Source organism: Pieris brassicae, chromosome 3, assembly GCF_905147105.1.
Source record: "Pieris brassicae chromosome 3, ilPieBrab1.1, whole genome shotgun sequence".
NCBI classification, from domain to species: domain Eukaryota; kingdom Metazoa; phylum Arthropoda; class Insecta; order Lepidoptera; family Pieridae; genus Pieris; species Pieris brassicae.
In genome coordinates, this window is record NC_059667.1 from 15,203,061 (window position 1) to 15,216,553 (window position 13,493).

Consider the following 13,493-nt stretch of genomic DNA (forward strand, 5'->3'; position numbering starts at 1 on the left):
GAGACCAAGGAATAAATTTAAAAAATACTCGAATTGGTCCAGCCACATTTGAATTTTTCGCTTGGCAAAGTATTTTGCGAATAAATTTTTATTTATATAGATCACAGGTTCATAATAAATAATTATTTAAAAAACCTTAGTGAGCAGCATCAGATTGGTAGAGAGGAAGGCGTGCAGCTCATTAGCAGCTCGTCCATGGAGACGGGTGCGCCATCTGACCAGCTCCGAGTACAACTCTTCGCTGGACACGCTCGTTGCCCACTCCTGGAATATGATTTATATTAAGAAAACACTTTTTAAACGGATTGAAGCTATGTATTATTATTAAAAACTTATAATTATTTACATAATTTCGCGTGCTTTTCAATTTGAGTGACACCGTGACCGCGAATTATGTAAATAATTATAAGTTTTTAATAATAATACATAGTGTTACGAAGACGGGTCGACTACAATGTTTCTAGATTTTTCCACTAGTTAGAGAACTTTTCAGCAAGCTGTAATATGATTTCTGACCGTTTCAGGAGAGGGTCAATCACATATTAGAAAATTGTAATTTTCATAATGTTACCCTAGTTTTCAGGAAGCTGAAACCTTTTTTCAGTCGGTTTCAGAACATGTGTAGTCGAGTAGTGCAGTTTTCAGGAGACCCGTTTTCAGGCGTTTTCAGGCCTAGTTATACCCCTTTGGTGAAGGAATATTCTAGACCGAACTTTCTAGGTGTGAGACAAGGACGAAATGATACGAGAGAGAGAGAGAGAAGATCAGAACTTTCTCGAAACTAGACGAGCACTCTAGAACGCCGTACGACAAGGACGGAGCAACGTGCGAAAGAGACAAAGAGTGCGAACGTTCTAGAATTGTGCAATCGCTACTCAGTAGCAAGCCCGCCTAGAAAGTTCTCGAATATTGTTTAGAATTATTCCCAGGGATATATAAGCGAGCCGAAACGCGACTAGTCACTTAGTTTTGAATGCGATTACAAGAGCGAAACACCGAAGCGATAAAAGTGAATATAAGTGAATATAAGTGATAAAGTACTGTGTGAAGTGTGCATAAGTGAAGTAATAAGTGATTGTTTTTGTGTGCTATAAGTGCATTTCTGCTATTAATTTGTGCCCATAAATTCCTCGTTTGATTTACCAATAAATAAACCCTTGAAGAAATCCACGGCATTTTCTATCCGATCCCCTAGCTCGTAACATTTTGGTGTCAGAAGTGGGATAGAAACATGCCAATTACTCCAAGGGAGAATCAAGAGGAGTCTGTGGCAGAGTCTTCAGCTGCGGAGGGAGTGCAGACAAGGGCGCAATCAGCACGCGACGCCGCCCGGCGACAAAGTTTCGATGCGAACCGCGGGATGGGTGAAAGTAACGATGGCAACATCCTCCTTGCTCTGCAGCAAATGATGGAAGCACAGGCACGCCGTCAAGAAGAACAGACACGACAAATGATGGAAGAACAGGCACGCCGTCAGGAAGAACAGGCACGCCGTCAGGAAGAACAGGCACGCCGTCAGGAAGAACAGACACGCCAAATGATGGAAGAACAGGCACGCCGTCAAGAAGAACAGGCACGCCGTCAAGAAGAACAGGCACGCCGTCAAGACGAACATACACGCCAAATGATGGAAGAACAGGCTCAGACACGTCGCATGATAGAGGAGCAGGCACGACGTCAAGAGGAGCAGGCTCGCCGTATAGGAGAAAAACTTTGTGACCTGAAAATACAGGTAGATGAAAAGATCGAGAATTTGGAATCCAAGCAGGATAAACGTATCCTTGGATTAGAAAATGAAATCCAATGCCTGAAGACCTCTGGTGTTGTCACGACTGTAGCACCAGCTGGAAATGTGAAAGTGCCTCCCTTTGATGGTACATCTTCTTGGGGCGCGTACAAGCTGCAGTTTGAGACTGTAGCAGAGTCAAACGGGTGGACTGACGATCAAGCTGTTACCGCCCTTATTCTGGGACTGCGAGACGAAGCCCTCTCCATATTAGATACCAAGAAAGGTAAGGTGACGTTGAAGCAACTGCTAGATGCCCTGGAATCACGGTATGGAGACGCACATTTAGAGCACGTTTACAGGGCTCAATTGAAAGATAGAATACAGCAGACAAATGAAAGTTTGCAAAAATGGGGACTTGAAATAGAGAAGCTGGTAAGGAAGGCCTACGCATCCTCACCAGATGTTGCAGACAAGATGTTGGTTCAAGCTTTTGTCGACGGTATTCGAGACCGTGAAATTCGAATGGCTGTGAACCTCGGTCACCATAAGGACCTTAAGGATGCTCTTGCTCATGCGTTGGAAGTGGAAGCATTTTGCAAGGATCATCGACCTTACCGCATTAGGGCTATCACGGAAAAAGCTAATGGTCAACGTGGGTCAACCTGTTACACCTGTGGGGAAGTAGGGCATATGAGGTTTTCGTGCCCTAAGAAAGACTTCCGAGGTGATGTGAAGGTTAGACGTGGGAATACCTTAGTCATCGACGGAGAAGTCAATGGAACTAAGTGTAACCTAACACTCGATACTGGAGCTTCACGAACAGTGATCAGATATCAGCTTTTGAAGACATTTTATAAAAGCCCTTCTAGAGGAATTGTACAGCTTGTGACGGCAACAGGTCAGCGCATAACCGATCGGGGAGAAGGTATCGCAACCTTCAAGATTGGTGGAAGTTTATACAGACACAAGGTTGTTCTTGCCGACATAGTAGATGACTGCATAATCGGATTAGACTTCATGAAGTATTATAAGTGTAAGATAGATCTGGAAAAAGGAATGTTCAAGTGTGGAGAGCAGGAAGTTTGTTTTAAAGGCAACTCTTCAAAAAGTGGTTATGACGCCTGTAGAGTAATCAATGTAGACGGACAGGCTAGTAATCAACAAGAGTGGAACGCAGTTCGAACAGTTCTGGATAACTATAAGGAAGCCCTGTCAATACTTCTATCAAAGGCAGAGGGACAATTAAAGAAATTTTCTGACATGTTATCTACTCATGAAAGAGAGCTAAGGAGTTCAGATGATGTGTCTCAAGGACCGTGCGATAAAGTTAACGAAGAGGATGGAAGGGATAATGAACCAGTGAGGATACTAAGAACGGATACCATTAGTCCAGATTGGTGTGGTAAATTAATTCAGGAAGAGCAACATCAAGATTCTGACATTAAACCCATTCTGGACTGGATGAAATCTTCAGCTGTCAAGCCGCAATGGAGTAAAGTTACATCTACAAGTAACACTACTAAGAGTTACTGGGCTCAATGGGATAGTTTAGTTCTACATAATGGAGTGTTATGTCGCAAATTGAAAAATGCTCAAGGCGATCATTTGCAGTTTGTTGTGCCAAGATTCAAGGTTCGCGACATATTAGAAATGTGTCATAGTGACTTGTCTAGTGGACATTTAGGAGTAAAACGGACTCTTATGAAGGTTAAGGAAATGTTTTATTGGATACATTATCGTGAAGATGTAGAAGACTGGATCAAGAAATGTAGAGCTTGTGCAGCTGTTAAGGATCCGCAGACTCGATGGGAAAAGATAATGGCCACCTATAAAGGGAGTAATGATGCTCGGGACGAGCATGTCTAAGGAGGGGGTAGTGTTACGAAGACGGGTCGACTACAATGTTTCTAGATTTTTCCACTAGTTAGAGAACTTTTCAGCAAGCTGTAATATGATTTCTGACCGTTTCAGGAGAGGGTCAATCGCATATTAGAAAATTGTAATTTTCATAATGTTACCCTAGTTTTCAGGAAGCTGAAACCTTTTTTCAGTCGGTTTCAGAACATGTGTAGTCGAGTAGTGCAGTTTTCAGGAGACCCGTTTTCAGGCGTTTTCAGGCCTAGTTATACCCCTTTGGTGAAGGAATATTCTAGACCGAACTTTCTAGGTGTGAGACAAGGACGAAATGATACGAGAGAGAGAGAGAGAAGATCAGAACTTTCTCGAAACTAGACGAGCACTCTAGAACGCCGTACGACAAGGACGGAGCAACGTGCGAAAGAGACAAAGAGTGCGAACGTTCTAGAATTGTGCAATCGCTACTCAGTAGCAAGCCCGCCTAGAAAGTTCTCGAATATTGTTTAGAATTATTCCCAGGGATATATAAGCGAGCCGAAACGCGACTAGTCACTTAGTTTTGAATGCGATTACAAGAGCGAAACACCGAAGCGATAAAAGTGAATATAAGTGAATATAAGTGATAAAGTACTGTGTGAAGTGTGCATAAGTGAAGTAATAAGTGATTGTTTTTGTGTGCTATAAGTGCATTTCTGCTATTAATTTGTGCCCATAAATTCCTCGTTTGATTTACCAATAAATAAACCCTTGAAGAAATCCACGGCATTTTCTATCCGATCCCCTAGCTCGTAACAATAGCTTCAATCCGTTTAAAAAGTGTTTTCTTAAAGTGTAAAAGCTATGATAACAAAAGACAATACTATATGATTTATATTTATTTTTAAAAAAATTATTTGTTTATGTACTTTGTACAGACTGCTACATAGTGGCTAATATAAGCTAGCTAGTTAGTAGTAGTAGTCGGTATGTTTTAAGTGGAGTAACTAGACTGAAGAAAGTAACATAATAATTAAACATAATTTTATCTAAACTAAATAAATAAAATGTGTGACCCCCGACAGAAGTGACAACCTAAACTAATTTAAGTCGAACTATTTAACTCTGTAATGTTATCCGTCCGGGATCATCTTCTGTTTCGTTCATCATATTTATTATAATCACTTAGAAACGTTGATAGTTTGTGGTTATATGCTGACAGAAAACAGTAAATGTCTAACGCACACTAAACGAGTAGAGAGAGGGGAAAGCGTCTGTCAGAAATACTGCTAGCGCTGCGGATTAGAATGAGAGGGGAGGAGCCTGCGTACCGCTGCCGAATGAGTGAGAGAAAGGAAAGCTAGACAGACTAGTTCTGTAACGCGTTACGTAACGAAGCGGTTCATAAGAACTTATCATTTCAAGTAACGATTAAACAAAAATGATTAAGAGATGTTTATTCAGAAGACTATTTAAAGACGTTAGACGTTAGAGCAGTGATGGCCTAGTGGCTCCAGCGTGCAACTCTCAGCCCTGAGGACGTAGGTTCGATCCCCGGCTGTGCACCAATGGATTTTCTTTCTATATGCGCATTTAACATTTGCTCGAACGGAGAAGGAAAACTTCGTGAGGAAACCGGCTTGCTTTAGACCCAAAAAGTCGACGGCGTGCGTCAGGCACAGAAGGCTGATCACCTACTTGCCTATTCGATTAACAAATGATCATGAAACAGATACAGAAATCTGAGCCCCAGACCTAAAATGGTTGTAGCGCCATTGATTATTATTAAAAGACGTTAGTTAATCGTAAGGGATCGGGGAGCGTATTCGGAAATCTTAAAATACTATACTAGATGCTAGATGACCTAACCAAGGATGAGCGTATGTACTACCAGTTCTTAAATCAAGGCGTAGAGCGGGCGAGGAGAACTGGCAAGAAACTCTACTCCTTATGATCTCTACTCCTGATAACCAACTGTAATGACGTAACCAGTTGTAAACATAAACAAAGGTAATTACTGTAACGTAACACTAAAGCTCAAATCTTTTTACTTCAGACTTACTATCATCATCATCATCAAACATCACGTAATTTTAAGGCATAATGGGGTGAAATACTTACGTGGGGTCGATACGTGACGCAATAAAGCCTATATGAGAGGAACATCGCTGAGCAGGTAAGCAAAGCCGCCAACGCCAGGAGAGCCAGGTGCCAGTACGAGGTGTCTCGTTTCAAGACTGTTGTGCCCGTCAGAAGCGCTGGTTGGATCACTGCCGCACTCGCTGAGAAAAAATTAAGATGATGATCCTAGATTATTTACACTATTTTTTACGTTAAAATGTGTGCTTAAATAAATCTTTTCCAGCCGCATTCGGCGCAGAAGTCGAATAACAGAAGTACTTATTTCTCTTTTCATAACAGCGTAAACACATTTTGACCGAAAGAGACGAAAGTATTTTTTTATAAACAGGTATGTACAATTGTACAATGTACAAAATTTTAGTAGAAAAGTCAAATAAGTATAGTTAAGAAATATCGTTGAATTGCGTCCATAAAAAAAGAACATGTATGTATACGCATGTAACAGCAAATCGATAAATTACTTATATAGAAATCGAGTAAGTGTTTTCAAGTTACCGGCTGCCATAATGGCCTCGGGCTCCGGTCGGGTGGGCTGCGTAGAGTCCACGTGGTCAGCACCGCCAGAACTGCTGTCGTCCTCTGGGGAATACTCCGATATTTCCGGCGTTCTCAGATCCTGTTGAATAATACAATATAAAAAAATCTTACTTGCAATTTTTAATAGGGGTAAGATTCAGACTCGGGACTTAGGGTTATGTTTGATGTATGTTAAATCCAATACGTAGTCATTCTTTACGCCATTATTATTGACGAGAATATAACGTTTTTCTTTAGAAATTGATATAATTGAAAAAGCTATATTAAGAAAACACTTTTTAAACGGATTGAAGCTATGTATTATTATTCAAAACTTATAATTATTTACATAATAATACATAGCTTCAATCCGTTTAAAAAGTGTTTTCTTAATGTGTAAAAGCTTTGTTAACAAAAGACAATACTAAAAGCTATATAAGAGTTAACCGAAGTTTAACATCTCATACCTAAAAGTTACATAACAATTAATATGATTTATTGTCAAAAATCCAGGATGTAACATAATATTAGATCAGTTTTTTTTGTAATAGGAGGCAGAAGGACAGGAGGCTCACCTGATGTTAAGTGATACCGCAGCCCATAGACACAGACTCGTCAGAAGCCTCGCGAGCGCGCTGCCGGCCTTTTAACTTATCTTTATATTCAGTTGTCTGAATATAAAAGACACAGACCATCACATTTATCATTAAGGTCTACACATACGCATAAATAGTATGGCCTAAAATAACAATTCCATAAACAAGTTTTTCAATACATTATAGCCTAATATTGAAACTTACGCTTCACTACTTTACAAGATAACAACTGATCTAATAATATTAGCCGAGCAAAATAAAAACTGCAAAACGTGACGGTGATGTTAAACGATTTGATACGGTTTCATCGTGCGACCACATGTGACATGATCATTCTATTATAGAACATTTTACATGTGAACTGGATGTTTGAACCACACGTTAACTAAACCACAATTTATACAGAAGATACAAAACAAAAATTAAGATATTATAAAACGCATATAAAATTTATGGTATTTTTGGTCAATATCGTAATTTTAGAATGCACTAATTTATGTTTTTATACAATCGATGGCTTTACCATGACTTAGACTAAGTCTTGTTTTATTTGCAGATGTTTTTATTTTATATTTCAATGAAAAGCCTTATTTTTGCGCTACATTTAGCATCATGTGTATTTTTTAGTACTTTTTGATATTATATTTATGAGCTGAAGTCACTCAGCGTGCGACTCTCATCGCTGAGGTCGTAGTTTCGATCCCTAGCTGTGTGCCAATGGACTTTCTTTAGCATTAATATTCGCTCGAACGGTGAAGGAAAACATCGTGAGGAAACCGGCTTGCCTTAAACCCAAAAAGTCGACGGCGTGCGTCAGGCACAGAAAGCTGATTACCTACTTGCCTATTACATTAACAAATAATCATGAAACAGATACCGAATCAGAGGCCCAGACCTAAAAAGGTTGTATTGCCATGGATTTATTTTTATATTATATATTAATGTTTTTATAAATAAGTCTACTATAAGATTGATTATTGAACGTCGGCATATAATATTTGTAGGAAAAGTACGTAACCTGGGTCTTAATAAAATCATAGTACTATATATACAAAGTAATCATAGACTGTATAGTAATATTTATACATTTATTTTTCTAACAATATTTAAACACCAATTCAAATATAGAATAACATCTTTATCAGTATCAACGGAAAAAAGGTCATTGCGCATGAATATGACGTAAATTGATTAACGGAGAAAAACAACTTGTGTTTTACTTGCTAATGTTCTAAATTAATTACGTAAACTAAACGGCTTCATTAACATAAAAAAAATATGACATCGGTTTTAAAGTACCTCTTGCTTTTTTGTAATTGACATTTTATTATAATTAATCACATCACATATGAAGCATTGTTGTCGGTATTGCGTCGTGTGCATGGCACAATTGTGAAAACTTCTTTTTCTTTTTCGTTTTCTCTTGAAAACAAAATAGTATATCGCTTTGATGAGTTTTATATTAAAGAATGCAATGAATATAAAAAATGTGTTTTTTATTTAATCTACGCTGTAAAGAAATCTAAGTTCTTTAGTTAAAACGGTGCAATTAGACTGTTTTTTTCTATGATACAGAAAACCCAGTGGCGCAACAACATTTAGGCTTTGGCTCCAGATTTTCTGTACTTTCGTGATCATTCATAACAAGCATGTTGGTGATCAGCCTTCAATGTTTAACAAGTGGCCTGGGGTCTGAGGCGTGTCGGTTTCCTATTTTTTCAAGGTGTACACATAGAAAGAAAACTCAGTTGATTACCAGTCGAGATTCCAACAAGAGTGAAAAGTTCAAGCCACTAGGCCACCTCCATTTAAACTGCTTACCTGTGATTTCGGTACCGCAAGCTCCGGAGCCTTGGACGACTTCCAGACCAGGGTCATCAACTTGTAGGTGGCGTCCCTCGAGAGCAAGGAGCCAAACACGTGTCTCTCATCCCTCGTGCACACCCCTACCGCATTAGGGATGATTCGGGCCACCTTTTCCTTCGTTATCCGAAGAACGGAAGACGTCGGTATTAATAACTGTAATAAAATAAAATATAGTAAATAACCTTGCAAAAATATACAAAATACTGTTTGACACACATTCACGAAATGTGCTTATGCACATAACATTATTTACAATAAGTATATTGAATTTAAAGTAAATATATGAAAGCGTTATATTCTTATCCTCTGATTCTCACAAAACTATTTTCTTTGATATTTAATATTCAATACTTATTGTTTATAATATTTTTTTAAACGGATTATTTTGTAAGCCAGTCCATAGACTTCACTCGTAACTATAATGAGAAATTCATTCCCGCGATCGTGAGAAATTCACGCAAATTTCGGAAACTTTCTTTTTTTCTTAGAAACGCTGATGTTTCTATCAAAAGTCTAAGCTTTTGTAACAAACCCGTTCAGTAACAATTATTAAAAGACAAAAATATTTAAAAAGGGTTTTAGTAGAACCTTTTTTCTTAATATTTGGCAAATCCATATTAGATTTTTTTTAAAGAATAGGGGACAAAAATGCAGGACCCTCACCTGATGTTAAGTGATACCGCCACTCGTGGACACTCTCAATGGCCAGAGGGTTCGCGAGTAAATAGCCGGCCTTTTAAGAATTATTTATTTATTCAACACTCTATTATATCTATGATCTGGCATTATCGCGATCAAGCGATATTTTTCAGGTCTTCAAGGCATATAAATGCTGAATTATTTATATAAAAACTACTTACTTTAGTCACATATCCAAATACATTGGAATAAAATGCGAAATAATTCTTCGTTATATATAAATGCCCTTGCAGAAGTATGTCGCCTACCAGTGCACAGGAATAATCTGAAACCATAAATTACTTTGTTGTAATACAATAAATGTTTAAAAGAAAAAAGCATCTTACAACAAAAATAATACAACATGGAGCAGTATTAACCTTATTGTAAGGCGTGCGATTCTGAAAATTGCGTTTGAAACTTTGTACTCTGTAACTTCGCTATCAAATTAAAAGTTATAAGAAGTAAGGAGTTCACTCAATATCTGTAGTACTGTTCTGTAAGTATGACTTCCGTACGTCAAAAATGGGTTAAACATACTAAACACTAATTTAGAAATGAAAATCAGCGCTAAGGAAAAGATTCAGAAATGAGAATTTGCGCTAAGTCTGACTCTCGTGTGTCAAAAATCAATTATATTTTGGCATATTGAAGTCATAGCTCGGTTAAGTCTCGGTTCTGAATCTCATAATAAGTCTCGACTTCTATCTTACGCTTACAATATTAGAGTTAACTATTTGTTAAATGCAATATTTACTATCAAATATAAATATATAGTAAATAATATAGTATATACGTAAATAACGCAATAAACAGGTTAAAAATCAGTCGTATTAGTACTGATTCACAGCTTTCTGTCGAACCATTTGCTAAAATTAGCAATGCGTTAATGACTTTAACATCCAATTTTGGCTACATATTTAGCTAAGACACTGCCATGAGTACTACAACAATATTTGTTGTTTATGAAACATTTGGCCCTGTATGCATATGCATATATATTATATAGATTAAAAACGGTAATATTCGTGTTTTTAGAATAAAAATATGTATTTACATTGACATGTATGAAAGTATGTACTTTTAGAACTAGAATATAGTAACGGTACATTGACATTTTTAGGTCTGGGCCTCAAATTCTGTATCTGTTTCATGATCATTTGCCCATCAGCCTTCATTTGATCAGCCTTCTGTGCCTGACGCACACCGTCGACTTTTTGGGTCTAAGACAAGCCGGTTTCCTCACGATGTTTCCCTTCACCGTTCGAGCTAATGGTAAATGCGCACATAGAAAGAAAATCCATTGGTGCACAGCCGGGGATCGAACCTACGACCTCAGAGATGAGAGTCGTGTGCTGAAGCCACTAGGCCAACACTGCACATTCTTACTCACATTGAAACCTATGGTTTAACAAAATAAATACGTAGAAATTTGGTTTAAAACTATTATATATACAGAAAATACTTACAGTTAAGCACCCTTTCCTCGGGCCCGACCTGCGGGAAATGCCGCTGGAACTTCTTCTGTCTCGACTTACTGGGCTGCTTGCACTCCGTCGTATCATCCGAGCCTGCTATGCCCACTCGCACCGACGGCGCAGAGCCCGACAGGGGCTTCACTGCATGTCTGAAAGGATATTAAATATTTATTAACATTATTTCTATTTCTAAAGACAATTCTAGACCACAACCTATGTAGACAATAGGACAGGCTGTATATTCTCGCTGGACCAGGCCTAGCCACGATGGGCTGTAGTGTAGTAATTAATGTGAACAACCTTACCAGGTTGTTCACATGGTTGGTTACCACCACATACATTAATTTTATAATCTCGTATTATCTTCCTACTTTATTGTTCTGATCAGTTACTAATGCATATGAAACATTATGTAAATAATATATATGAAATATTAACGCAATTTAAACGATCATAGCACATGGCAGGCGGTCACGACTTTTACAAGATGTCAATAAAAATATTATAAATATTGTGTGTTAATATTAGAACTGCGTGTGACAAGAATTCTACTACGGTGCATTACTAAAAATCTGATCGTGCAAAGTGTTATGTAGGTTATTTTTGAAATTAGAACATATTTAATACCACTTAGCATTTACTTGAAGTGCTTATTAAATCGTCAAATATTGAAATTGTATATAATCAATCTATTATGCCAAGTAGATAAAAAATATTATCAAAATTTGCAAATTCTATATTTATATAACATAGTTCAATAACGAAAATTGTAAACCGTCACAGGACGCCTGGAAATTATGTTGTAAGTAATATACACTAAATAATATACTGGAACTAAATTGTATGTAATAAAAATAAAATATTACAATTTTAAACAAAAATTATGGCTGTGCTTTAAAAAAAACGTGTGTACTTATGTACAAGAGTCACAAGTTATAATTTTTTGGCGTAACAAGATAAAAATCTTTTCAAACATTTTATTTTACGTTTGTAGAAAACACGACACTAACAATAGAAAAACCTAAAATATTAACTATAGCTAACTCCAGGGTGTCGGTTTTTCGTGACGGTGTGCGCGCGCACACAAAAATTTACTTTCATTATTTTTCCCTAACGCGCCAAAAGTTTATATTTACTTAATAAACTTTTCATTACCTAATACCAAATTCTAAAATGTATATGACTTCAGTAATAGTAATATTCTATGTTGCCTCTGACGACATATATGATGTACATTTAGCATCGTATAGCCAGGTACGGCAGGTACACCACGCCAACAGTCAATTTTACCCAAACCATGTTTTACATCAAAAATACATTCAAGGGTAAAATATGGATTACTAAATTAATTAAAAATATTTTTCGTTGGTTTACTCTTATCTGAACAGACAAACGCACGATTTGCGCTTACACTATGAAGATCGCACTTTACTACTGCTGTTGAGACAGTAGGTCGACAGCGAAGCTTGCATCAGCACCACATACATAAAAATCTCATACGAGTTAAGGTACGAAAACATCCAATACGACAAACATGTATTGGCTTTTGACATACGAAAGTAGATAAGTAAAGATAGGTCGTTGTAATTCTCGTCCCTGATGCTTACTGGTTACTGGATGGTTACAGGCGCTATGCGATTAGGTTATCTATGGCCTTTGATAGTCGTGAAAATCAGCTGATAATATTGAACGAAACGTGACGCTAATACTTGTGTTGTTATTCAAATAGCGTTAGTTAAAATAAGTTAAACGGCGATTTAAGTCATTTAGGACACAGAATTGCAACATCGTATGGATAGAAAAAGGTTTTACCTTTAAAAAATATCCGTAAACAGCAAAAAAAAATTTTAATGAAGATTTTTAACTTATTATGTTGAAGTTTTTACGAATGTTTTATTTTTTTGTGACTTACCTCAAATGCCTTGAAGGCGCAAACAATTTTCCTTATGTGTGGTATCAGCATCTTAATTATAAACCGTAAAATTACTAAATGTTGTTTCTCTTTTATCGCAGTAAAAATATTAAGCACCTCTGTTAGACCAGTTTAAACATAATTCCAGTAGTAACAGACAATAAATATACTTAGCGTAACAAGCCACAGTAAACCTAGAACCGCACTTAGTCTAGTCTATACTTATCTATAGTAACTAGAAAATATTCTACATTCATCTGTGGGAAAGTACAATTTACAAACATATTCCATATCCGAAATACCGCGTGAATGATTTAAAAGTCTCTATGTAAGCAATGTAATTCCATTATAAATCAAAAAAACAAGTAATAATGGTCCCAAATGTCAAAACGGCAAATATGCGCAGCGACAGCCTCATAATGCTAAACACTGTCTGTGGATAAACCCGTGCTCTGTTACAGAGGCTCAGAGGTCATTAGCGAGACGAGGCTTCAAAATCAAAACTATTTAAAATTATTAAATTCATCGCCTTTGAAATTTTATGAAGGTGTATGTAAAAAAAGCTTACTTGTAAAACTGTACTACGTACTTCGTCAAAACAATAACGCCCATTTCAAAACAGTACACTAAACAGGACCAAGATCAACTGATTGAAATCCTTACCTTACCAAGTTTATATTTGTAAGGAATTTAAAATTCAGCATAAACCGACCGACTTTTCAAGATCATTTCTTATTCCCCCA

At 37.1% G+C, this 13,493-nt stretch overlaps 1 protein-coding gene across 4 annotated transcripts in view; it reads right to left on the reverse strand.

Annotated features, from left to right (window-relative positions):
• LOC123707846 (membrane-anchored lipid-binding protein LAM4-like) overlaps nt 1-13,493 on the reverse strand; it is a 48,977-nt gene that overhangs the window by 3,636 nt on the left and 31,848 nt on the right. For all 4 annotated transcript variants that reach the window (XM_045658209.1, XM_045658212.1, XM_045658211.1 and 1 more), the window contains 6 exons: nt 10,830-10,987; nt 9,543-9,646; nt 8,638-8,835; nt 6,200-6,320; nt 5,684-5,844; nt 136-264 (listed from right to left, as the gene is read on the reverse strand). In XM_045658209.1, the coding sequence (XP_045514165.1) occupies nt 136-264; nt 5,684-5,844; nt 6,200-6,320; nt 8,638-8,835; nt 9,543-9,646; nt 10,830-10,987 (871 nt within the window). The remainder of the gene's footprint in view (nt 1-135; nt 265-5,683; nt 5,845-6,199; nt 6,321-8,637; nt 8,836-9,542; nt 9,647-10,829; nt 10,988-13,493) is intronic.